Here is a 27,731-nt window from a genome sequence, read left to right on the forward strand (position 1 = left end):
CCCTTCCTGCGCAGAAGACTCCCGCGCAGGGAGAGTAGGAGGAGACTGGGTGTCAAACAACTTTTATGTTGGAAGAGGTTCAAGAAACGCCCACTGATGGATTCTGCCAGTGACTGAGGCAGCCGCGATGAGCAAGGGCTGTGTAGTCAGAAAGGTTTAACAAGGCAAATTAGCCTAGAGAGGCACCAGTTTATGCATGAGTAACTCATAGCCATTACAGGGACGAAACTGTTAGTTTGCATTTCTTAGTACAGAAAGCATTGATCTGATGTATAGAGATCTTTACTATTCTCCTTAATTCAAGAGGGTCCAGAAGCTTCTCTGTGTGAAAGAAACAAGCAGAAGGTTCATGATGTTTAGGTTATTCCTTCAGAGAAGCGGAGTACAGCTGACCTAAACTGGTTCTGTTAGCTCTTTCTGTCAAGGTCATGCTGACTATAAAAGTAAGGCTAGAAGGAGCCTGGGCTTCACTTTCTATATCTTTTCCTTCTGGTGTGGTGTTCTGTACAGTGGACGCTCAGGTTGCAAACGTGATCTGTGCGGGATGCACATTCGTAACCCATGTCTGAGCACATGCGGGTTGCGATTTGGCGCTTCTGTGCATGCACAAAGCGCTTCTGTGCATGCGCGGCTGCCAAAACCCGGAAGTAACCTGTTCTGGTACTTCTGGGTTTCGGCAGTCCGTAACCTGAAAAAACACAACCTGAAGCATCTGTAACCCGGCGTATGACTGTACATAGTATGCTTACTGTTAAGGTTTAGACTTATTATAAGTTATTGTAAGTTTAAGTTAAGTCTGCTGCGACTGGATTTCTTATGGACAGTTCCAATCTTGAATGTATTGGATTTGTGACCATTATGCTCATTTGCATGTCGAGGTCCCCAAGCCACCCCCCAAATAACTCACAACGCACACTTACTTTTTGTTTAAGGTTTTTGGCATAATTTTGGCCACAACTTTATTGAAATACAAACCATGAGTGGTTGTTTAGGCATTGGTTAAGACTATCTGTCCCCCCGCCTGGGGACAGAACTGACTTCCGGGCACCACCGAAAGACAGTGCGGGGGAAAGCAAATCGGGGAGAAATGGAGCTGAGTCACAGACCCTCAATTCTCACCCGCCTGCTCCCCGAAGGCTTGCCGGCCCTAGTCCCATTCCAGGGATTGGACGAAAAGATGGCAAGCCCCAGGATTCCTTTAACGGAATTCCCTTTCCGCAGCAACCATGGAGGAGCAGGCCCAGCCTATCCTAACCCCTCCTCCACCAATTTATAACCAATGCCTAACCACAACCTTACAAGTTGTGACGATTTGCTACGCAGTAGGCAAAAACCAAATGACCCAGCCAATCAGCCAGATGGACAAAATTCCTACCAGGCCCCTGCCCCAACGGCAGACGACCCCATGACAGGCATAGCAAGGTCAATGCAACAACCCCTTACTCAAGGGCGGGTGGGCGGGTGATCCGTTGCACGCAGCAAAGAGAAAGCTCCAGGCTGCGTGCAGAGTATTTAAACATTTTACCCCTCCCACCAAAATTGCAACATAACTTTTACCCCAGCAACCCAGTGAACCAATCACTGCCCCAGGCCATCTTTAGAGACCCTGCCTGGTAACAGAGGGGTGGCTCAGCAGACCCCACCGCAACACGTGCTCTCCATGAAGGAGAACACGCTTTGCCTTCGGTAGCAGTAAAGCTCTGCTGGATGAACTACAATTGCCTCTGATCTATTTTTTTTTGGGGGGGGGAATCCTGCAATGTGTTTAAGTTTTTACTCTGCTAACTATACATTGGAATCTGCTCTGTATCAATATTGAGTATTCTTCCATGACAGAAACATGCAATAGGATGAGCTGGGAGGGGGGGAAATACAAAGGACTAGAAGACTTCCTTACAGTGACATTGTTTTATCAGAGCCAGAAATCAAATACTAAACATGAACAGCTTGAAAGTATGGATCTGTTTGAAGGTATGCAGCTGCCACCAAGTTTCACCTAAAGCCATGACCCCACCACCCTCATAAAACCATTGGAGAGCTTTGGAGTGAAATTATGGAGAGGCAGCAACCATGTTAACTCAGATAATGTCTGGAATGGGCCTTCAAATGGACTAAAAGAGGCATTCAATCCAGTCTGGTAGGAGCATCCATCCACCAAGGGCCTTCCAGTCTGTGTGTACTGTGCATACTGGGAACCTTATGAACACAAGACCAGACTCTGCTATTTGATGTTTCAGCTAACTCTAGAAAGCAAAAGTCTGAATGTAAGGGTACCCATATAATGTGATTCAAGGCGCAAGAACAAAAAGGGGGTGAATCTTTTAAATTAAATAACTGAGATCTAAGGAGGCTTAGTTCTCACAGCACCCCCTTAGCAAACAAATCATTCTGTGCTTGATTCAAAAGGAGACACTACAAAAATGCACAGGGCTCTTCCTTTCAGTGGAATAGAGAAATCTGGGTCACAGAAGAAAGGCTGGATGAGATTCTTTGTATAGATTAGAAATTCTGTTGCCCTTGACTGAAATATCACTCTACAAATAAATTCTGAATGCTCAGCTAGGAATAGAAAAGAGATTCGGCGAGCACCGAGACAGTTGTTCACTTCATAATTTGTAATTTTTAATAACAAAATGCTAGAAACATATATAACATAATCAAAAGGACACCTTGATCAAGGTGGTTGTAAAGTTTGGTGCAGCAGCTGCAACAGACACAGCTGCCTTCTTGGTAGACACCTACCTAACATTTGGGCACCTGCAGAAGTGCCTCTGCAGATGGATGGGGAGAAGATGGGTGCTTAGCTCAGTGCTGCTCAAAGTGGTGGTCTGTGGATCATGGCTGGTCCATGAGCCATTAGCTGCTGGTGCTTAGCAACTCCACCAAAGCCCAGATTGGTTGGGGCACTTCAGGGACCAAATATGGTGCCAGCCTCTGGCACAATGGTGTAGGTGGTTCAAGTCTTGACATCTCCAAGTAGGACTGGGAAAGACCCTAGTCTGAAAACCTGGTGAGCTGCTGTCAATCAAGTCTACACTTTAGCTTATTGTCTAGACTGAATATAATAGTGAGCTAGATAGAATAAAGGTCTGACTCAGTATAAGGAATCTTCCTACAATCCTCACCATGTGACCAATTCCATCCCTATGGAACAGTTAAAAGGGGGTTGAGGGAAGACTCCATGCAGGAGAACTTCTTGCACTGCTGGGCATGAATGTAAATCTGGCCTGATGATGAATGGTAAAATGCCAAACAGAGGCGGAGCATTAAAAAAAAAAAATCAAAGAAGCCAAACCAAATAATCAGCAATCATTTTTTTTTTAATGATGCAATGCAACAGTCATCTTCTTTAGTGCTAGCAAAGCCCTCTGGAATTCTGCCAGGGAATAAAGGTTGTTTTCCAAGGCATTTCAAAGTGGCATTCAAAACTGTCTACTCCATTCCTTCTTCTCCTCTTCCTTTATTTAATGCTCCCCTTTTAGTCCTTTCAATATCAGATAGCAAGCGAGAACACCTGCCGGCCCAACATCTATTAGAAAGAAATTTCACCACTCCAGGGACGCCAACTCTATCGCAAACAGGAACGTGGCCCATAACTTACAAATCAATTTTATTTGCTGGATGTGTTTGTAACTAATCCTTCTGGAGGTGGCTGACCTCCACCACTTCAGCCATTCCATCTGCTGAGTTAGAGATGCTGCTCAGGCCTATAAACCAAGGTTATATAAAGAGCCGAGGAAAGGTGGAAGTTTTCCCGGAGCAGCTTATCAAACCCAGTACCTTGACCAATATGTTTTTAGCTGACTGTCCCTTATTTAGGATTTGTTCAACAAATATTAGCTCAGCTCAGCTACAGCTGTGACGATTGCCTAACAGAATTCTATCAAGAGGCATACTCGGCAGTATTTCACAGATGAAAATCCTCATAACCCCGCTATTCATGGATCAGGATTACCACCCAAGGTCTTTCCAGGACCACTATTGCATGTTGCAGAAGGATCTAGAATCATAGAGATTTGGGGGAGCGAGGAACCATATATAGAAATGGGGAAGAAATTTGATCCAGCTCACATTTGAAGGTGAACCTACCTAAGTTGCACTTTCTGAAACCAGAGGCAAACTGAAAGGCATTCAAAATTCACACTTCTCTGAATTTTGTAATGCAGTTGTCCGGTCAAATGATGTACAAAAAAATGCTTATGGAATCACAGGCTTGTAGAGTTCGGAGGGACCCTGAGGTTCATCTAGTCCAACCCCCTGCAATACAGCAATCCTATACGAAGAACAAATCTGCAGCACCACACTGAGGCATCCGGACTAGTATGGTAAAGCATGCATTAAAATGCATTATTTAGGGAGCCACGTATATAAGTACAAATTGACACCTGAATTCCTACCAGACAGAGATTCTGACAACTTTATTTGGGAATGGGTGAGATTTTTGTTACTTCTCTTAAACAATTGGAAGTCAGTGAAGGACACCAATATGGATGGTTTTGAAGAGAAGTAGACAAATTCATAGAAGATTAGAAGATAAGGTCGTAAGCATCTACTAGCCATGAAGGCTTTGTTCTCCTGGTATGCCCCACAGAGGAACTTACGTTCTTCAAATAAAAACATCCTGAAGGTCCCAGGCCACAGAGAGGTTAGGCTGGCCTCAACTAGAGCCAGGGCTTTTTTGGCTGTGGCTCCAATCTGGTGGGACGCTCTGTCACAAGAGACTAGGGCCCTGCGGGATTTGACATCTTTCCGCAGGGCCTGCAAGACGGAGCTGTTCTGCCAGGCCTTTGGTCGGGGTTCAGTCTGACTCCCTCTCCCCTTTCATAAGAACTTGCATGAAAGTGGCCTCCCAATTTTTCTCACAGGCCCATATAAGTTCAGCACAAACAGTTGGGCCTGGTGAGCATTTAAGGTCCCCAACCCTAATCTGTGGGTTGCCATCTGATTGGATTTTATTCTGATCCTGATCTGATTTGAGGATCCAGTTACAGATAGGTAGCCGTGTTGGTCTGCCATAGTCAAAATAAAAAAATTCCTTCCAGTAGCACCTTAAAGACCAACTAAGTTAGTTCTTGGTATGAGCTTTCATGTGCATGCACACTTCTTCAGATACACTGAAACAGAAATTGCCAGATCCTTCTATATAGTGAGAAGGTGGGGAGGGGTATTACTCAGAAGGGTGGTGGGAATGGGAGATTGGCAGATAGCTGAGATGAGCCTGTTGACGACTCTTAATGACTGCAATAGGTCTTACAGGAAAAGGCAAAGAGAAAGCTGCTGAATTGCAACTCATTACCAAACTTAAAACCATGGAGATACCTGGTCTGAACAGAGACATTGGATTCTTATCTCATTATACATGACTAAGCCATTTTTCACCTTCTCACCCCTTGCCTTTTCCTGTAAGACCTATTGCAGTCATTAAGAGTCGTCAACTTCTGTTTCAGTGTATCTGAAGAAGTGTGCATGCACACGAAAGCTCATACCAAGAACTAACTTAGTTGGTCTTTAAGGTGCTACTGGAAGGAATTTTTTTATTTTGATTTGAGGATGTATTTTAATTGATTGTCTGATTTTATGTTAATGTGTTATACATTTGATGTTAGCCGCTCTGAGCCCGGTTTCAGGGCGGGATATAAATTTTAAAAAAATTATTATTATTATTATTATTATTATTATTATTATTATTATTATTATTATTATTATTATTATTATACCATCAGTGTTGGAAGCAGAATGCTGGGAACTGCAGGCAGGAAAAGCACTGTTATGCTCAGACCACACTTTTGGGCTTCTTCTTCTTCTGCTTTTCTACTGTAAAAACAGAATATTGGACTAGGCGAGCCTTTGACCTGATCCATCAGATTTCTTATTTTCTTCTTATATATAGATGGAAATTTAGAAACGATTATTTACCGTATTTTTTGCTCTATAAGACTCACTTTTTCCCTCCTAAAAAGTAAGGGGAAATGTGTGTGCGTCTTATGGAGCGAATGCAGGCTGCGCAGCTATCCCAGAAGCCAGAACAGCAAGAGGGATCGCTGCTTTCGCTGCGCAGCAATCCCTCTTGCTGTTCTGGCTCTGGGTTTCAGAATCCCCCCCCCTTGTTTTCCTCCTCCAGAAACTAGGTGCATCTTATAGAGCGAAAAATACGGTACTTGTTTATTATTTCATACAATTTATATGCTGCTTGATTGTCGAAAGGACCTCAATGTGGTTTACTATACATTGAATAAGAATGCAACACATCTCACCCAGATGGGGGAGACTGTGACCATTTGACCTACGTGTCTGCTCTATCTCACTGTTGGCAGGCCACTCCAAGGCCTCTGATCTCCTTTCTCAAAGTTCTTTATCTTTAAACCAGGTTTGGTCTGGACAGATCTTCAAATAAAGGACAGCTTCAAACAGAGGAATGTTCACTGAATAGACCTTCAAACAGAGGGCTGTCCTTTGAAAAGTAAGACTGATTCGGTAGAGCTCCTCTTAAGTTCTTGTAAGCCACCATGTTCCAAAACATTGATGCTTTGTTGGGAAGAGGGTGTTTTCTTTCTCTGAATGATGCTTTCAGTAGAGACAGGAAGAGAGAGAAAGAGAGAGAGGGAAGAAGGCATTCATCTTCGCATGCTTTTGTCACCCAGGAAAACAGAGCAGGGGACTCTGTTCACTGTTAGGGAATTAAAGGTCAAATCCCCACCATCTGGTGGAAGTTGGAAGGCGGTCAGTCCTGTTAAGTAGATTTTCAGAAAGAGAGAGAAACTGGTACTCAGTTTGTCCCTGCCTATTCTTAAAGAGAAGCATCCTGTGAACTGTGAAGTTCAGGGCAGCAGCAAAGGCTTCATGCTCAAATATCTGCCAAGGAGCTCCACCAGTGATGGCCAAACTTGGCCCCCCCAGCTGTTTTAGGGCTACAATTCCCATCATCCCTGACCACTGGTCCTGTTAGCTAGGGATGATGGGAGTTGTAGTCCCAAAACAGCTGGAGGGCCAAGTTTGGCCATCACTGACCTACACCTTAATAGGGGGCCCATAGACAAGAACCCCCTGGAGCTGCTCCAGTGAGAATGTGGAGTCACTTGTGGAAGTGGGAACTGTGAATCTCCAGAACTAGAAACCATCTCTGGCAGATATATTGGGGGGGGTGGCGTGCCTAATGTTTAAGGCAATTCAAGCATGATAATAAAGGAATGCAATTTCCATATGTGACACAAGGCAAACTTGGATGTGCAGAGGAAATGGGGGTAAGGAAAGATAAATGATGCTACATTTCATTTTTACTTTTTTAGAACAGTGATGTGGGGGTGAGGACTCAGAGAAGCACAGCGCTGGGACTTTTCTTTACAGCAGGAGTGATGATGTATTGCGTGTCAAGGCACCCGAACTCCCAAGTTCCCAGGAGAACAATAAAGACCCAGGCGCAAAGTATTTTGGTTTATGGGTTGAAATAGGCCACAACTTTATTGATTACAGATGTGAGCAGTACGTTTCTGAGCACAATTCAAAGTGTTGGTGCTGACCTTTAAAGCCCTAAACAGCCTCGGTCCAGTATATCTGAAGGAGCATCTCCAACCCCATTGTTCTACCTGGACACTGAGGTCCAGCTCCGAGGGCCTTGTGGCAGTTCCCTCGCTGTGAGAAGCCAAGTTACAGGGAACCAGGCAGAGGGCCTTCTTGGTAGTGGCACCTGCCCTGTGGAACACCCTCCCACCAGATGTAAAAGAGAAAAATAACTGCCAAATTTTTAGAAGACATCTGAAGGCAGGCCTGTTTAGGGAAGCTTTTAATGTTTTTAAGGTTATTGTATTTTAGTACTTTGTTGGAAGCCGCCCAGAGTGGCTGGGAAAACCGAGCCAGATGGGTGGGGGTATAAATAATAAATTATTATTATTATTATTATTATTATTATTATTATTATTATTATTAGGGTAAAGCCAGGCTGTATTTTCACTCCTGCCCATCTGCAGAGAATCCACTTTTGGTTTTACCACCAACAGGGTGCACCCTATGACTTACATCGAATATTGGCACCCTGAGGGCTGTGACATGGCCCTAGCCCACGTCCAGGCATCGGACAGGATTCACACCCCGGATACCCATACTGAGGAGGAAGAAGCGAGGCTACAACCTCCCCTCCATCAAACAAAGGCTTACCAAATGCCTAACCTCACAAAAGTTGTGACAATTGCTGCTACGTAGGCAAAAACCAAATGGCTGGTGCCAAATTGCCAAGTGGAAAAATTCCTACCAAGTCCCAACAATAGTTGTTTTTGTTTAGTCGTTTAGTCATGTCCGACTCTTCATGACCCCATGGACCTTAGCATGCCAGGCACTCCTGTCTTCCACTGCCTCCCACAGCTTTTATATGCCTGTTGTTTTTGTCCACAGAGTTTTCTTGGCAGGGATACTGGAGTTGCTCGCCGGTTCCTGCTCCAGGTGGATCATGTTTAGTCAAAACTCTCCTCTATGACCTGTCCATCTAGGGTGGGCCTGCACAGCATAGCTCATAACTTCTCTGAGTTATTCAAGCCCCTTTGCCACAACAAGGCAGTGATCCATGAAGGAGCCCAACAATATGGCAACCAAAAATTGTCCATAGCAAGGTCATATCAGAGCAGAGCATGAAAACAGGGTGGGTGGGTTGGGAGATCCAGCGATGGGTCGAGTGAGAGGGGCTGGCTGGCCATGCCATGGGTTAAATCTTCTGCAGCCACACACACTCCTGAAGCTGATTGGGCTAGGGCCATCCTACAGGGTGCAGATCTCCCAGCAATGTTGAGAAGAAGAGGAGTTTGGATTTGATATCCCGCTTTATCACTACCCGAAGGAGTCTCAAAGCGGCTAACATTCTCCTTTCCCTTCCTCCCCCACAACAAACACTCTGTGAGGTGAGTGGGGCTGAGAGACTTCAGTGAAGTGTGACTGGCCCAAGGTCACCCAGCAGCTGCATGTGGAGGAGCGGAGACGCGAACCCGGTTCCCCAGATTACAAGACTACCGCTCTTAACTACTACATCACACTGGGTCCCACCGGGAAAAGGTGAGTGGACTCCCAGAGTGATGGCAATATCATCCAGATTACTTTGGTGGGTTCCCCTTGCTCCGGCTAGTGAATGAAGCAATAACAGGAGTTTTCAATTTTTACTATTGTTCATTCCACAAGAACATAAAGGAATTTAGTGAATGGAGGCAGCTTTATACTATGACTGTCAGCGGACCATAACAAATCAGGTGCTATGCTTTGTATTACTATTGTATGTGTGCACGAAGGGTCAGCATAGCTGGCTGCATATTTAGACCTTGTCATTATGGGTCCCTGCCCTTCGGCATAAACTCCTACATTGCTCTATGAGACCCTAGGCCTTCCTTCCTTCTTTCCCTCTCACTCACTCTCTTTTAAAATTATGTGCGGAACTAAGCTGAAAGAGGATAATGGCAGATGCATTGCGTCTCTGTGCGCGGTAGCAAAGTAAAAAAAATTCCATGCTCCTTGTAAGATGGTACAACTTGCCATGAAATGTGATACATTAAAGACGTTGCCAGAAATTGCCAGGCTAGCATCCTTGGCCCTATTTATAATCCAAGGACTCTGTGTCAGCTTTATGGAGAATCAGAAGACTAATATCAAAGTTATGCTGTTGCATAAAGTAAACACTCATTCAAACAAGCACCTTGCACTGCTCCATGGGCAGTGGCATAAATCACGGATGGAACCTGGTGGCTCGCTTAGCAGCACAGAGCTTGATATGCATATATCTCTTTGCACCATTTTCCCAAAGCAAAAAATGAAAAAAAGATATGGGGTAATTATTAACAGGAGGGAAGTATCTGTATTTTTGGATTCAGCATTCTTCATGCCTCAGGATGTGATTTTTCAACTCCCCAACACATATTCTATATTCTAGAATTTTTTATGTCTTCATTTCTCTTTTTAAATAAAGCTCTGGCATCCAAACTTAAAAATGATGCCAGTCTGTGCTCTATCTTTTCACCGCGCAACTGACAAAACAAGAACATCATGCCTGAGCAAATGACAGTCCAGCCCAAGTTGTGTATTTTTAAGTTCTGTAGATTCCAATGGGAGATTTAACTTTTTCCCATTAATGGAACTGAAAATTTGCTTCACTTTGGCTGACTTATACTGACAGCCCTTATCATAGCAATCCAGTGAAAACATTCCAGACTATGACTGTTCAAAACAGCACAAGGTGGGAATAACAATTAGCACGAAGCTGAATTTAGATGAAGTTTGGTTCTGGCTACAAGATGTATAAAGAGGGGATGGCAACAAGCCTCCAGGAACTCACATATCAAATCATCCCTTAAGAGAGCTTAATCCAGGGGTCAGCAACCTTTTTCAGCAGGGGGCCGGTCCACCGTCCCTCAGACCATGTGGTGGACCGGACTACATTTTGGGAAAAAAATATGAACAAATTCCTATGGCCCACAAATAACCCAGAGATGCATTTTAAATAAAAGCACACATTCTATTCATGTAAAAACACCAGGCAGGCCCCACAAATAACCCAGAGATGCATTTTAAATAAAAGGACACATTCTATTCATGTAAAAACACGCTGATTCCCGGACCATCTGTGGGCTAGATTGAGAAGGTGATTGGGCAGGATCCGGCCCCTGGGCCTTAGGTTGCCTACCCATGGGCCTTAATCTATATTCAGAATCCTCACTTGCCCAGGCCCCTGAGCACAGACAGCTGTTCAAGCTCTCCAGGGGACCTCTTAAATAATATTTTCATCTGCTTATTTTGTTGCTAATGTGCTTTTTTGATTGCTGTTTAGAAACCAGGCAAACAGAGACAACATGATGTGAAAACTATTGTTTTATAGTTGCAATGGGGAATCTGCGGCAGGCTGGAGCAGTGCACAACTGCAGCCTCCTCTTCCTTTGATGACCAGTTGCTTAAGGCAGGGAGTGCATTTCTCAGATGGAGCAGGACGGAGGGGTGCCTTGCTGTGCCAATCAGCTCCTTTGAGACAGGAATTATAGAGATTTGGCACCCTCCTTTTTGTCCCACTGCTAAAACAAGATATATGGTAAAATCAGCTGTCTACCTGTCACAATTAGACTTACATAGTCATAAAAAGGTAAAGGTAAAGGGACCCCTGAGCATTAGGTCCAATCGTGGATGACTCTGGGGTTGTGGCGCTCATCTCGCTTTACTGGCCAAGGGTGCTGGTGTTTGTCCACAGTTTTTCTGGGTCATGTGGACGGCATGACTAAGCCACTTCTGGTGAACCAGAGCAGTGCATGGAAACGCTGTTTACCTTCCTGCCAGAGCGATACCTATTTATCTACTTGCACTTTGACGTCTTTCGAACTGCTAGGTGGGCAGGAACCGCACCCCGCTGCGGGGATTCGAACTGCCGACCATGCGATCGGCAAGTCCTAGGCGCTGAGGTTTTACCCACAGTGCCACCCGCGTCCCCTTAAATAGTCATAGGAGGGCTTTTATACTTGCAAGGTGTGCTGCCCTCCCATCAGCGGGTTTAGATGGACGCTACAGAAACAAACCTTTGTCAAAAGGCTCTGTTCTTGCAATGGTAGAGACCATAGACCATGTTCTCTTACATTGCCCCTATTATCAAGAGGCTTGTACAAAGACTATTGCCTCACTGCTTAGAAGAATGCGCAGATGTTCAAGTTTGCAATTGCCCAGTCTTTTTTGAGAAGACTACAGCATTAGTTACAAAAAATTGTGCAGTAGCCTACAAAATTAGTCTGTTACTTCTACCTGCTGTGTCAGCGTATACTTTCTATCTTTTAAAAAAAATCACTAAGTTTTAATTTTGTATATCTACCATTTTATTATACTTCATTTTAACCATACTAGTACTTGTTGGATTTGTTGCATTAACTAGAGTATGCTGGTTTTTAACTATATAATAAAGATACTACTACAGACTCGGGCTGTGTGGCAGAAATGAAAACTGATTTTCTCAGTGATGACTGTTCCATATGACTATTTCAGTTGCAACCTTCTCGTTTTCCTTTTGCTATTATTAATCAGGTTCTGCAGAATGATCATTTTTAAAATCTCTTATTGTGTGTCAGATACTGTGAGTCCTTTGATTCCTATGCCTTTGTTCACATATTCAGGCTGCAGGGCAGGAGTTAGCCCTTCACCTGCCTTAAGCTTTTCCATGGCAACTTGTCTGCTCCCAAGCTGCACTGCTCCTTGCAGAAAGCCAGTTGCATGTTTAGCCTTACAAACTTGTGTCTGGAAAAGGGAGTTGAAGTGAAAGGTAAAGTTATTCTTCCTTATGTTGCTTTTCCACTGAAAATTTCCCCTAGAAGAAACAGTCTGCAGATTGTTCGGCCGATACTGTGTTTGCTCATTGTTTTTGCCTAACCAAGAACTCCATGCAATTTGTAGTCTTACTGAATATTGATGCTGAACCAATAAAAGACATTGAGCTGATTCTCCATTACGTCTTCATGTCACTGCCTTTACTGTCATTGTTAGATTGGTTTCAGCCAGAGATTTTCAAATTGCATAATGCTGCTGATAAGGGCTGCTGTTTTGCAGAGAAAACAACCCGCTAGAAATCTACGCTTTTAAGAAACCCTTTTTAGAGGAGTTTGACAATTCAAAACCGCTATAGGAGTCTACCAACCTGGTTTACAAAAAGAAATTTGCACTGCATGCATGCTAACACAATGACAAAACTGATTTATTTGGCTGCAAAAGCAGTTCTGAAAAATAACAGGCAGAGTCAACTGATTCTAGATTCCTCCCCATCCTCCTCCCTGTTGAGTTGTGCAAGGTCAACAATGACATTAAGGAGGAGGAAGCTGACAACCAGGGTCACCCCTGGACTTGAGATAAGTAAGAAGGCATGCCAGGTGAGGGCTGACTGAGGGCAGGCTGAGGTTGATAGGGCACTGCTTCCTCTGTCGCAATGGACCAGCTTCTGTTGAGACAGAGTTCTCTTGCTGAATCCCTCCAAGGTTCAGCTCTGATGGGTCCAGAAGCTCCAGAAGCTAGATAATCTGTCTGTTCTTGATGGGGTTGCAATCCTGATGAAGGAGCAGGTGTATAGCCCAGGTGGCGGCAGCGGCTAGAGCATCTTTTGCCAGTTATGAGTTTTTATGAACTGATTGTCAGGAGTGGGTGCCGGGAGCAGGACACCAATAAATCACATGGCTTCAATGAGGTTAACTCTTTATTCGGAGAAACAAGACAGCTCAGGAGACCAGGCCTAGAGAGCAGAGCGGCTCTTCCCAGTAGAACTTGCTCCTATGAGGCAATTGTAGGGACTGAAGGTCCTCATCTTCCATAGCTCCCTAAGTCTTCTCCTCCAGTTCCTTCCCAAGCAATCTGAGGCTCCCCATCTTACCTGTCTTTGTTCCTCCCTCTTCATACCTCTTTGGGTTCTGGGAGACCAGGGGGATGGGAGCTGGTTGCAGCAGAACAGGGAGACAGACTAGCTTCCTCACTTGTTGTTGTTTAGTCGTTTAGTCATGTCCGACTCTCCGTGACCCCATGGACCAGAGCACACCAGGCACTCCTGTCTTCCACTGCCTCCCATAGTTTGGGCAAACTCATGTTAGTATTTTCAAGAACACTGTCCCACCATCTCGTCCTCTGTCGTCCCCTTCTCCTTGTGCCTTCAATCTTTCCCAACACCAGGGTCTTTTCCAGGGAGTCTTCTCTTCTCATGAGGTGGCCAAAGTACTGGAGCCTCAGCTTCAGGATCTGTCCTTCCAGTGAGCACTCAGGGCTGATTTCCTCATTAGCCTGACTCATCTCTGCCTCTTGGTCCCCCTCCTCTCTAGCCTCCTCTTCTGTCTCTGATTCTGGACTGCTCCCTGCCACAGACTCTTCCTGCTCACTAAGCCCTGTTGCCTCTCCAGCTTCCGGCACCTCCTCCTCCCAGTCTTCTCTTCTCCCTCTGACCACTCATCATCGTCCCACCACCAATCCCATGGCTCTGAGCATTCTTCCCTTGGGGGTTCCCCAGCAGGTTCACCAACCCTGTTTTAGGGTGAAATGCATATAAATATGCATACAGCCAGGGGTCAGAAAACTTTTTCAGTAAGGGGCTGGTCCACTGTCCCTCAGACCTTGTGGGGGGGATGGACTATATTTTTTGGAGGGGAAGAAAAAAGAATAAATTGCTATGCCTCACAGATAACTCAGAGATGCATTTTAAATATAAGCACACATTCTACTCATGTAAAAACACCAGGCAGGACCCACAAATAACACAGAGAAGCATTTTAAATAGAAGGACATATTCTACTCATGTAAAAACAAGCTGATTCCTGGGCCGTCCATGGGCCGAATTTAGAAGGCGATCGGGCTGGATCCGGCCCCTGGGCCTTAGTTTGCCTACCCATGGCCTACACAAATGGTAGTTTGTTGTGCTTTTTTCCAGTTTACAAATTGATGCAGAAACAGGATGGGGTGGTTTTATGACAAAACACAAAATGAAACTGACATGGGCTTGTGGGGGAAGACCTGTCCACGCTTAGACCAAGCTTACTCTGTGGTTGTTCAAGAGATCACTTTGAACTCATCAAATTTTAACAACTCACAACTTTTGCCTGTATGGCAAGTTGATGGCAGCAAATCCTTCTCTTTAAAAGTACTACAGTTTCCTCTGTTTTCCATGCCATGAATAATGAATAATGCTGACATATACCGTACATTTTTTAAAAAAATGTCTGCTTGGGTTTGCAGTGTTTTTGAGGGGGGAGGGATTGAACGAGCTCTTCAAACTCATTTATTACCCACCTGCATTCCAAATTAATGAATACATGCCACTAAAATTTAAACACCACCCCCCAACTGAAAGTCAAGCATTATGATTAAGGTTACTTGGTGCATTATCACAATAGGAGATTTTTCTATAAAGTTGCACAAATTTGCCTTTTTTTAAAAAATAATCATATTGTTTAATCTTCACAAACTTGCTATTGCCACTGAATTTAGGAATAACGAAGGGTTCTGTGCCCAAGCTCTTTAGGCAGAGCATGTCTGACTAAATGAATTTTTCTTTCTCTCATTGTGCAAATTTAAAATGTTAAGTTCAAGGGGAAACAGGCAAACAAACAAAAAAACAAAAGCAAAACACACAAACAAAAGCAACCGTCAGAAATCCCGTAATTGTATTACATTATTACTCCCACACCTGGGAGCAAGATGTGCTGAACAGAAAGGATTTAAAAAAGTTAAATGCTTCTGAGTTTTGCCCAAGTGCTTCCATTTAAAGTCACCTTATACAAATCATGTTTGCAGCAAAATGTTACAGCACTGGGTGCTTCAGTTCAGAATTCCAATCATGCCTACCTTTTCCAGCACACCCACAGAAATGATTCATGGAGGAAAAAGTTACATTTATTCAAATGTAAATAAAGGATCGGCAAATAAAAAATCAACTGAATTAACCAAATAAATACAGTCTGGGCAGGGAAGCAAGAGCTGTTACTCTGAGAGTAAGAGCTGTTCCCAGTGGAACAGGCTCCCTTGGGAAATGGTGGACTCTCCTTTCTTGGAGGTTTTCAAGCGGAGGTTGGGCGGCCATCTGTCATGGATACTTTAGCTCAGATTCCTGTGTTGCAGGGGGTTGGACTGGATAATAATAATAATAATAATAATAATAATAATAATAATAATAATAATAAATATCCCGCCCTTCCCAGCCAGAGCCGGGCTCAGAGCAGCTAACAACAATAAAAGTAACACAGCATTCTAAAATCAATTCATTCTAAAATCAATTCAAAATCAAATTAATGGCAACCGTTGGGCTAGAGTTCTGTGAGGATTACCAAAGGAGGGAGTCAGACTGTGCCTTGGCCAAAGGCCTGGTGGAACAGCTCTGTCTTGCAGGCTCTGCGGAAAGATGTCAAGTCCCGGAGGGCCCTGGTCTCTTGTGACAGAGCGTTCCACCAGATCGGGGCCATGGACGAAAAAGCCCTGGCTCTGGTTGAGGCCAGCCTAACCTCCCTGTGGCCCGGGATCTCCAAGATGTTTTTATTTGAAGACCGTAAGGTCCTCTGTGGGACATACCAGGAGAGGCTGTCCCGTAGGCACGAGGCTCCTAGGCCGTATAGGGCTTTAAAGGTTAAAACCAGCACCTTAAACCTGATCCTGTACTCCACCGGGAGTCAGTGCAGCTGGTATAGCACCGGGTGAATGTGATCCCGCGGCGAGGACCCCGTAAGGAGTCTCGCCGTGGCATTCTGCACCCACTGGAGTTTCTGGGGCAACCCCACGTAGAGTGAGTTACAATAATCAAGTCTGGAGGTGACCGTCGCGTGGATCACAGTGGCAAGGCTAGATGACCCTTGGGGTCCAATGCTAAGATTCTATTATTCTAAGTCCCTCATCACTTCTGGACACATCTATAGGTCCTCCTGTAGCCTCGTGGCAAAAGGTTTGGAAGGAACTCTCCCTCTTTGCCCGAGAACCTTAAGTCAGTGAACAGGAGAAGTGCCACATGGCCCCACCAGTTTAACATTCACCCTGTCACACATGCCAAGCACCCCACAATTTCCCCAAAGCCAACCTAGTGCTGGGTAACCTAAGGGTGCCCTTGACCCTGTTAAGTTGTGGGTGAACATATCAGACGACACAGCGATGCTTCAAACAGCTCTTGTTTATTCACAGGCCAGGACAGAACTGAACTGAAGGGTTCAGTCAGCTTGCTTATATAGAGCTCCAGTACAATGTAACTGTAACAATTTTCTAAAACTATCCAATCACCGAACGTCACTTTCGATCCCTTATTTGCATAACTATCTACAGTTTCCCCCTGCTGGCCCAGGGTGAGAACCTCAGTACATAACAGACCCAATAATGCCTCAGGTTTTCCTGACCACACCTTAATTTTCACTTGGCCAGACTAAAAGGTAGTTTAAACCAACAAAACTTCCTACAGTAAGGAAAATGGCAGGGGTGTGCAGAGTCCCAAGCGCCAACCTGGGGTTGCCCCCTAAATCCTATTCATCCCCTGAAACAGGCAGCTAGCAGCAGCCCATATTGTAAAGAGAGGGAGAGGGGGGCAGATGCAGCAAATGAGAATGGTAGTGAGTTTGAGGGGGAACTCACTGAAATAGTCTGGCACCAATCCAGGCCTGACTGGGCTCATCTCCACATATAGAGCATTTCTTGTCAGGAGTTCAGCCTACACTCGAGTAGGACCCTGGTAGAGACACATGTCCGACTGGCATGTTCGCTCCCTCCTGGTATTTCATTCGGGAGCTTCATAAGCTTTCTTCAGCCTGAACATCACAGCGACCGGTGCCAACCGACACCGGCACACTTAGGGATCTGCAGAGTCTTCACAGCTTTTCATGACAGACCTCAGCAACTCAGCATTTTGGCTAATCTACTTTATTTATATAGAAACACACACGGAGCACTGCAACATGGCTCCCTCTCTCTCTAGCATCAGACAGCAAAAAGAAAAAGAAAAAGAAGAAAGGACAATAGTCCCACTTCACGGAACACAGTAACACAAACATCCTGCCTCCGTCACTTCCCACTCTGTGGAGTCAAAACATATACCGTCATGTGAAAGACAAAAATCCCATGACTGAAATCATGGAGCAGGAATTCTAACATTTCTAAGTCTGCCCCAGGGCAAAGACACTTGGAGTTTTCTTTGGAGGGGAGTTGGACTGTGGCAAGCACCCCCTTTAAATGGTGGTAGCAGCCTTTTCAGGACTCACCATTCCATCCGCCTCCAAGGTTTTCACAAAAGGCACACTCACTCTCCATCTATTTTGCACCCACTTGTCACATTTACACACACACACACACACACACCTCTCTCTATATTGCTCTGAGCATTTTTTTCTCCTGAGTCTAATAAAGTGTGACCCAAACGGTGTTTGTATTTTGTCATGTCCAATGAGCCAAGGATTTAATTAGCTCTAAAACACTATCAGCAGTGACTAGCGTTCTGGTTTGCTAATGGCCAGCGCTTAATATGCTTTGCTTAATGTCTTTCCTCTGTGTTCTCCAACCCAGGGTGGTATGTATACCGTTCCTCACTTTGTATGCCAGACTCGGGGAACATCTTCCTCTCTGCTAATTCCACAGCTCCTTCCACATCCTCAGGGATTTGTCAGGAATACAAACTCCAAACCTGACCCAGCTTGGCAAGCTACTGTGCCTACTGGATAAATGCTCCTTTCTGCAAAATGGAAATGAGACTTTGTTGATGAGGGAGAGAGATCAGAATACGTTTGCCCCTGCCACCGCCACCGCCATGTATCATGTGTGGCAGCTATGCCATTTAGCACCATATTGGTCTGGAAACCAAAGCCTTATGAGGAACAATTGAGGGAGTTGGGAATTTTTAGCTTGGAGACGAGAAGACAGTATAGGTGCTATGGTAAGACATCTTAAAATATCTAAAGGGCTGCCACACAAAAGTTATGGCAAGCTTGCGCGTCCCAAGCCACAATGGGAGAAAACAATTGCTGGGTAGTGAAAAGGACAACACCATATATGGGCAGGAGGATATAACAGTTTCCACACGCAGGGCAGAATAAAGATAATAGTTTGAGTTCCTCACTTGAAGCTTTATAAATTTATATATTGTAACATCATGAATGGATACCATTAATTATGTAGCTGATGACTAAGGGATGATTATTATAATTGAAATGTAACTGATTATGGAACGCAGTTGTATAAGATCAGAAAATGCACCCAAACCATCATGCGGGGAGCCACTTTAACTATAATGTATTAATTGGAAGTTGATTGGCACTCTGATAATTGTATAATTTGGGAATTAATGGTTATTGTTATAATTTGGCTATTATTGGGGAGTATATTGGAAAACTAATTTTAAAAAATATATTAAAAAAATCCAAACGAACGGATTAAAATGACAAAAATCGACATTCTGAGTAAACACCAGGAAGAAAATTTTGATTGTAAGAGCTGAACCTCAATCAACAGTGTGATGCAGCAGCAAAAAAGTTAATGCTATTCTAGGCTACCTCAACAGAAGTTTAGTGTCCAGATCATGGGAAGTCATAGCTTTATTCTGCCTCGGTCAGACCAAACCTGGAAAACTGTCCAGTTCTGGGCACCACAATTTAAGATGAATGTTGGCAAGCTGTACTGATGATTTGTTAGTTATTTTATATAATTTATGTTGCAATTGTGATGTTCTACTGTGTTACTAAGGGACTGTGTTACTAAGGGACGCGGGTGGTGCTGTGGTCTAAACCACTGAGCCTCTTGGGCTTGCCAGTTGGAAGGTTGGCGGTTTGAATCCCCACGATGGGGTGAGCTCCCGTTGCTCGGTCCCAGCTCCTGCCAACCTAGCAGTTCGAAAGCACGCAGTGCAAGTAGATAAATAGGTACCGCTCCGGCGGAAAGGTAAATGGCATTTCCGTGTGCTGCTCTGGTTCGCCAGAAGCGGCTTAGTCATGCTGGCCACATGACCCGGAAGCTGTCTGCGGACAAACGCCGGCTCCCTCAGCCTATAGAGTGATATGAGCACGCAACCCCAGAGTCATCCACAACTGAACCTAATGGTCAGGGGTACGTTTACCTTTTACTGTGTTACTATTTATTGTATATAAGCGCTTTGTGACTCGTGTGAGGTTTTAAAGCAGGTTTTGGAGGCCATCTGCTGGGCATTCTTTAGCTGTGATTTCTGCTTAATGGGGAGGGGGGGTGGATGAGATGGCTCTTGGGCTTCCTTCCAGCTCTACAGGTCTATGATTTTATGGCAAACTGTGAGAAGAGACATTTTTATCCTTCTCTCAAAACAGTAGAAATCATGTTCAGGCAAGTGGAGTCAATTTATGCAGATGAGAAAGTACCACTTGCTTTGCTGAACGAGACCAAAGTCTAGAATAAAGTTTCCAATATCAGTCAGTCGGGTGCTTAGAGAAGATTACCTGCAGGGTGAAAGCATGATAATGGTGTGCCCAAGGCATCTGTTCCCTAAGGTACATTGTGTGTACATGTAGGATTCGCAGAAAGGGGGCGAAGGGAGTTAAGTTTTGAAATGATAAAATGACTGTAAAATTATTGAAATGTATAAAATTGAAAATCATAAATAAAATAGATTTTTTAAAAGGAGTACAAGGGATGGCAACATTGGCTGGAGCACCAGAGTGATTCACATGCTCTGGCAAGTGAAATGGGGTGACAGTGAGGTTCTTTACTTTTGCTATTGCTTATGGAGAATTAGCACTGAGGAACTCAAAGGTTTAGGGAAATGACCAAGCTGAAGCTAGACTCAGCATTCCCTTGATGGGTTGTTCTTATATCACTTGCAAGTGATGGCTGGGGCCACTGTGTGCATGGCTGTCATGTAAAAGTCATATCTTTCCACCTGTGCACACATTCCTGCATCCTTCATCTAGACCATTACAGTTGGAGGGCACATTCAAGCAAAAACTTTCAACAAGTGTGTTGTCATGTTCTCGTCCCATACCAGAACTCACAGGGAAAGCAATGAGGCTGTAGGCAAGACTGGTCAATGGCTGCTGGACCGTGGACAGCTCCAAGTGAGCAACTGGCTGTGAAAAAGGTTTGGAGCAGGATACCCCTTCCAGGCTCCACCCACTTGAGAGAATTTCATAGTCTTAAAGGACCACTATCTGGTCTGACTCCTTCATGGATCACTGCCTTGCTGTGTCGAAGGGGCTTGAATAACTCAGAGAAGTTATGAGCTATGCCGTGCAGGGCCACCCAAGATGGACAGGTCATAGTGGAGAGTTTTGACCAAACGTGATCCACCTGGAGCAGGAACCGGCAAGCCACTCCAATATCCCTGCCAAGAAACGAGATGGTTGGACAGTGTTCTCGAAGCTACAAACATGAGTTTGACCAAACCGCGGGAGGCAGTGGAAGACAGGAGTGCCTGGCGTGCTCTGCTCCATGGGGTCACAAAGAGTCGGACATGACTAAATGACTAAACAACAACAACATCTGGTCTGAAGATAGGCACTCCTCCATCATTCCACAGACTTCTTCCTGGTTCACTCCTGGTACTGCCAGGCTGGTGATGTGGGAGGTATCTGGTTGTTCAGGCTCAGTGAAAGGTGTCCAGGCTCTCTGGCCCTACAAGCCCTAGTGGTCTTGGGGACTCCTCTGGAAGTCCTTGTCCAACCACCCCAAGCACAATGGTTTCCCTGTATTCCACAGTCAACTCTGAGTCCTGTCCCAGACATGGATCCCCATCTTCTGCTTGTGCTGCCTCCAGCTTGGTGTCTAGATTACTGATAGATTCAGGGGTTATGATTGGTGCAGAGCCGAGCCGGTGATGAATACAACCTGGGAAGAGGACATGGCTTAAGAGGAGGCCTCAAGAACGACATTTGACCTCCAGACTTGAAGTCCCTGCCTGAGACACAGAGGAAGCTTCCATGCTTGGAGGGCTTTCAAAAATGGAATTCTTCACTTAAGATTTGAGGAGTTTACCATGCACAGCTCACCTCTCAGATGAGGATAGATGAATCCTCTCCTACCCTTGTGTTCATTTTCAGAAGCCTATTGGCTGAAGCATTCTTATAACTCAACAAAACAAACATGATTCTTTCCCTTGAGGAGTGTTGTGTGAATCAACACTTTACTAAGTAAAACACTGAGAGTCGTCAAACCAATGGGCAACATTAAAAAAATGAGAATAGAGAATTAGAGAGAGAGAGAGAGAGAGAGAAGCTCAAGAAATGTTCTAATTGCTTTCTCCATGGCTGGGCACAACCGCTCTCATTTCGGGAGCCTTGTGCTTGCTATATAAATGATACCGATTTTTCCAGCCCATTGGACCATTTCGAACAAGGCGATGAGAAAACATCCAATAAGATCTGGGCTTGGCAGTTTATCGAGAGGCAGTTAATGAGACTCTGCCTGCAAGGACAAATGGGATGCAAAGTTGGGTGCGCTGAGCCTGGGCTAAGACCTGGCTCACCCACACAAAATTTGCAAACTGTTCCTGACTAGCAAGATCCAGATCATCATCACTGCTGCTACATGATATGCATGAATAAAGGAAAAATCCAACTCAGTTTGCCTTTCTGAACTGCACTTTCTGAAGCAAAACACAAACATCTTTCAGAATTTCCACTTCTCCAAATTTTGCAGTGCAGATTTCCAGCCTAGTTATGTGTAAAAAGATGCATATATTAAAGTATGCATAAAAATGTAAATATTGGTGAAACTAATATATAACAATGTGTTTTATTAGGGAAAATGTGCACCTTGGGATACATTTGCATTGAAAAGGTGATGAATTTTCATGGGGACTCTTCTTTCAAAATCCACAACTGATGTGGAAATATGGAGAACTACACTTAAGACTGGGGGGAAATGAGAAACAGAGGGCATTCTATAGCAGTGCTGTCACAGCAGGAAAGGCAACTTATCTTTCTGCTGCCAGCTGTCATAGAGATAGATGATATAGATAGATAGATGATAGATAGATAGATAGATAGATAGATAGAGATAGATAGATGATCGATGATAGATAGATAGATAGATATAGATAGATAGATGATAGATAGATGATAGATGATAGATAGATAGATGATGATAGATAGATAGATAGATAGATAGATAGATAGATAGATAGATATAGATAGTTGATGGATAGATGATAGATAGATAGATGATAGATATAGATAGATAGATAGATAGATGATAGATAGATAGATGATAGATAGATAGATAGATAGATGATAGATAGATAGATAGATAGATGATAGATAGATAGATAGATAGATAGATAGATGATAGATGATAGATGATAGATAGATAGATAGAGATAGATAGATAGATAGATAGATGATAGATAGATAGATAGATAGATGATAGATAGATAGATAGATAGATAGATAGATAGATAGATAGATATAGATAGATAGATAGATAGATGATAGATAGATAGATGATAGATAGATAGATAGATAGATGATATAGATAGATAGATATAGATGATAGATGATAGTTAGAGATAGATATAGATAGATAGATAATTGAGAGAGAGATGATAGATAGATGATAGATAGAGATGATAGATATAGATAGATAGATGAGAGAGAAAGAGAGATGATAGATGATGATAGATGATAGATAGATGATAGATAGATAGATAGATGATAGATAGATAGATAGATAGATATAGATAGATAGATAGATAGATAGATGATAGATGATAGATAGATAGATAGATAGATAGATAGGAGAGAGAGAGTGATCTTCCTGAATTTGGAAGGCAGAAATCTAAAATTTGGGTCTGTGAGGATATTAAAGTTTGCTAAATTGGTCACAGCTGATGAAAACGTCCATTTCCGTAAACATCTATATAAGGCCAGGCTTATGTTGTCCTGCACTGCTAATCAAATGAACATGCTGAGCTCGGCTTGCCAGCACCGTATGGAAAAATCTGTAACAATTACTGGTAACAATTGCATCTATTTGTTATTGCCAGCTGCCAAGAGAAACAAGACCCCTCCAGCAAATACACACTTCTGCTGCCAACAAACCTCACTCCTGGGGTCCCTCAAGGCATCTGGACAAATCAACGGACGCCCACCAATATTTGTTCTTGCCAGCTGGAGTCATGAGCTGTGTTCCTTATTGTACAAAAACTGTAGGTTACTTTAACCCTGACATGGTTCTGATATTTATTTATTGGCAGAAAGTGAACAAAAATGCTTAACTTCATCATGTATGTTTTCCAGAGCCCTGCTTGTGCTTGTTTTTTTTGGGGGGGGGATGGGGGGCTATTTACCAACAGTGAAATAAGTAATCATGTAGAAATATTCTCATTCCATAGCAAGTTTGAAGGACTGGACTTAGAAGTTGAGCCAAAACTGAACAGATAAATAAATACTATTCAGTTATTACTGTACTGATGTAGTATTTATTTATCTACCACACGTTTCTGAGCACAATTCAAAGTGTTGGTGCTGACCTTTAAAGTCACAAATGGCCTCGGCCCAGTATAACTGAAGGAGTGTCTCCACCCCCATCGTTCAGCCCAGACACGAGGTCCAGCTCTGAGGGCCTTCTGGCAGTTCCCTCACTGTGAGAAGTGAGGTTACAGGGAACCAGGCAGAGGGCCTTCTCGGTAGTGGCGCCCTCCCTGTGGAACGCCCTCCCATCAGATGTCAAGGAAATAAACAACTACAGTGGTGCCTCGCAAGACGAAAAGAATCCGTTCTGTGATTCTCTTCATCTAGCGGTTTTTTCGTCTTGCGAAGCAAGCCCATTGACGGATTAGCGGATTAGCGCTATTAGCGCTATTAGCGCTATTAGCGGCTTTTAGTGGCTTATCTGCTGATCGGATCAGCTGATAAGTGGCTTAACGGCTTAGAAAAAGGGGGGGGACCAGCAGGAACTCGCAAGACATTGCCGTCTTGCGAAGCAAGCCCATAGGAAATTCGTTTTGCGAAGCACCTCCAAAAGGGAAAACTCTTTCGTCTAGCGAGTTTTCCGTCTTGCGAGGCATTCGTCTTGCGGGGCACCGCTGTATCTGACTTTTAAAAGACATCTGAAGGCAGCCCTGTTTAGGGAAGTTTTTAATATTTGATGTTTTATTGTGTTTTTAATATGATGTTGGGAGTTGCCCAGAGTGGCTGGGGAAACCCAGCCAGATAGGTGGTGTATAAAAAAAATTGTTGTTGTTGTTGTTGTTGTTATCTCTTCAGGTATGGCCACCAACATGGGTGGCTTTAACAGAAGATTAGACAAATCAATGAAGTGTAAGACTATCCATAGCTACTAGTCATGATCCATAGTTACTGCGTCTACTGTTGGAAGCAATTTGCTTCTGAATGCCCGTTTTTGGGAATCACAAGTAGGGAGACTGCTGTTGTACTCAGGTCCTGTTTGCAGGTTTCCCATAGCCATCTGGTTCACCACTGTGAGAACAGGATGCTAGACTAGGACATTAAGAAATGTGTTTGCATTTCACTAACAGAAGACTCAGAGAAGGAATGGCGCCCTTATGTTAACTCCTATATCATTTTAAGAAATTGGACTAGATGAGCTCTGTGTCCCTTTCTGGTCTTCAAAACTCTGGTTCTATGGAAGATAAACACCTATTCCTCACTCTGTAGTGCTACATATTTTCAGCAAGGAGACACAAGGTGCTGATCTCCTCTTTCTGCATCTCACAAAAAAGTCTGCCATGCAGGTTCAATCAACCTAGGACTCCTCTATAAATAGTCCTGATAAATCTTGCAAGTTTCTGCCATGGCTAATGGCAAGTGAACTGAACCATCTGGATGGAGGTCTGACAGGTTCTTTGTTTCTAAGAAAAATGGAGGGCACCTATACATGAAACCTCTTTGCAGCATCCCATAATTTCTTCCAGGGTCGCTCGTATTTATGGCCATATGAAAGAGAAGGAAGGAATTGTTTCCACATATCCCTTGGTGACCATGGGTTGATAGAAAACAGAACTTTGTAACTTACAGTGTTATTTGTAATGTTTACTCAGAAGGAAGCCCCTCTGTGTCTGTGTGTGCATACTGCAATTATGGGAATGCGTAGCACCAAGCTGATATGCCTCCTCCCCAAACTTTGTGGTCACGTGTGTGGTGGTGGAACGTATTTCTGGAGATATTTCCTGTTTGAGGATAGTGGGGCTGCAACTCACTGCCAGACAAATTCTGCCAACCAATGAACCATCACTCCCCATCCCCAAGTCCCTGGAACAGAAATATGTGATGATGTGATATGATCACTGTGGTTGAGGGCTTGGTAGAAAAGGTAGCCAACAAGCAGCAGCTATCAGGAAGAGTCCTTACTAGCAAAGAGTTTCTCCCCAGTTTTTTCTGCTACTCCTCATTGTTAGAGAGTTGCTCCCCGCCTCCCGCCCCCAAAATCGGAAATTTTCATAAATTTTAGGTAAGTCTTTCAGGGGAGGCTAGTCCATTAGGGTGAAGGGGGGGCAGTCTCATCAACCTCAGTCTGACCTCACAGTCAGTTCTAGAACCAGGTCTAACCAGTTCCAGTCCTGCCCTAATCTAAATCGCAGCCTGAGCACAAATCAACAAAAGACAATCCACATAGGAAAACACCTACGTCTCCCATAACAAATTGAAACCTCCAGTTTTGTCACAGCTCAAGTGGGGTGGAGGGGAATCTGAGTTGCCATTGATCACCATTCATTTCTCAAAGGACTATGCACTTTGCAGCTTTTCAAAATAAAGCATCAGCCATCATTTTCCTTTCCAATACCTCAAACTCATTACAGAATAATTAGAACATAGATCTTAACAGAGACATATTTACTGGTTTCCCCTTCGATTCTGGAAAAGGCATACAATAACTAAGCAAGCTTTCATTAGCCCAGATCTTTCCGCCAATCTCAGAAAAGTTGCTTGCTTGCTTGAAAAAGGAGCAAGTAATCTAAATCAACAAATTGCTCTTCTGAAAGTATGATTTAAAGCATATGCTCCAGCAGCACATCTTTTATCAGGATAGTGTTGACTTTCTTTCACTCGGTTGCTGATGCTACATGAAATTTGTACTGCTGGACTTCGTTGTTGGATGTACTTTGAACAAAAAAGAGCTCTGCAATGCTCAGAAACTGACTGTTTCATCTTTGGCAGGGTACCCCAATAGTGTACAGCTGCACAAAGCATTCATATGAAATTAGATGCACACTTAACAACACTTTTGAAAATCTTCATGCAATGTGTGCATCACCCTTTTGAGTGAAGAATTGCCACAGAATTTTATCTAAAGAGACTATTCTTTGGATTTTCTGTTTGGTGCATCCATGAAGTCTAGAACCTTACTCCTGGCCCTTTTAGATCTTAGGTACCACACTCCAAGCTCAGACCCACTTAAGAGTTATAAGTCACTATAAATAAAAGAGGCTTACTTGAAGGCATTAGCATCCCCGTGCACCTTATAGTTTTCTGCACTTATTCTTGAGATGACTCTGGTGACTGCAATGAGAATGCCGATGTTAACCTAGAGGAGAAAATAAAGAATTGATTCAGGGAGACAGAAATAGGCAAGATTATTTGTGAGGAGTGTGGGAAACATCCCTTTCAAAACATCAGTCATGGATGGCATGGTGGGGTAGAGGCACTTATTACTTAACTGACCTCCCAACAGGTGAGTCGTTGCAGCTTACTGGGAGGGGTGAGGCAGCAGGGAGGCTGGTGTGGTGCGAAAGCATCAGCGGAGCAATCAGGTCCAGCTGCTGGTTCATTTGAACTATGCTGTCCTTCCTTGCACTAAGGAGAAGTAACTTGCATGCTGGGAGGTCAGTTAAGTGCCTCCGCCCCACCGTCCCATCTGCAATGTTTCAATAAAACATTGGAAATATCTGCTTAAAACTCAAAACCTGCTCTGTTCCTGATACAGCGCTGATAACAAAACGACCATGTGCGTTCCAAGAATTGGACTATTTTTGCCAAGCAATATTTCATGGGAAGAGTTTGCTACTTAAAGAAAGTGGGGGCAGGAACCACTCCTTGAGCTTGTAAGTATCGAATCGATGACCTCTAACAATCTCATGAAAGGAACACACGAAACTGCCTTGTTAGAAGGCATTTTCTTCATCTGGTCCATATTGCCTCTGCTGTCAGTGACTCTTCAGTCCTATCTGAAGCATTGTAAACAGTTCACAGGCAACATTTCAGTATTTCTGTTTTGATGTTTTATTGCACTTTAATTACATTTTGATATTACATGCTGACAGCTATTTTTACAAATATATGCATTTAATATGCCTTATTATTATTATTATTATTATTATTATTATTATT

The 27,731-nt window shown here is 43.8% G+C and overlaps 1 protein-coding gene and 1 long non-coding RNA gene across 5 annotated transcripts in view; one reads left to right on the forward strand and one right to left on the reverse strand.

Annotated features, from left to right (window-relative positions):
- LOC309521568 overlaps window positions 1-27,731 on the forward strand; it is a 503,597-nt gene that overhangs the window by 104,526 nt on the left and 371,340 nt on the right. The window lies entirely within an intron of this gene.
- ADGRD1 (adhesion G protein-coupled receptor D1) overlaps window positions 1-27,731 on the reverse strand; it is a 304,658-nt gene that overhangs the window by 15,691 nt on the left and 261,236 nt on the right. For all 3 annotated transcript variants that reach the window (XM_082204127.1, XM_082204128.1, XM_082204129.1), the window contains one exon: window positions 26,837-26,928. In XM_082204127.1, the coding sequence (XP_082060253.1) occupies window positions 26,837-26,928 (92 nt within the window). The remainder of the gene's footprint in view (window positions 1-26,836; window positions 26,929-27,731) is intronic.

The sequence above is a fragment of the Podarcis vaucheri genome (genome assembly GCF_965113315.1).
Source record: "Podarcis vaucheri genome assembly, chromosome: 16".
NCBI classification, from domain to species: Eukaryota; Metazoa; Chordata; class Lepidosauria; order Squamata; family Lacertidae; genus Podarcis; species Podarcis vaucheri.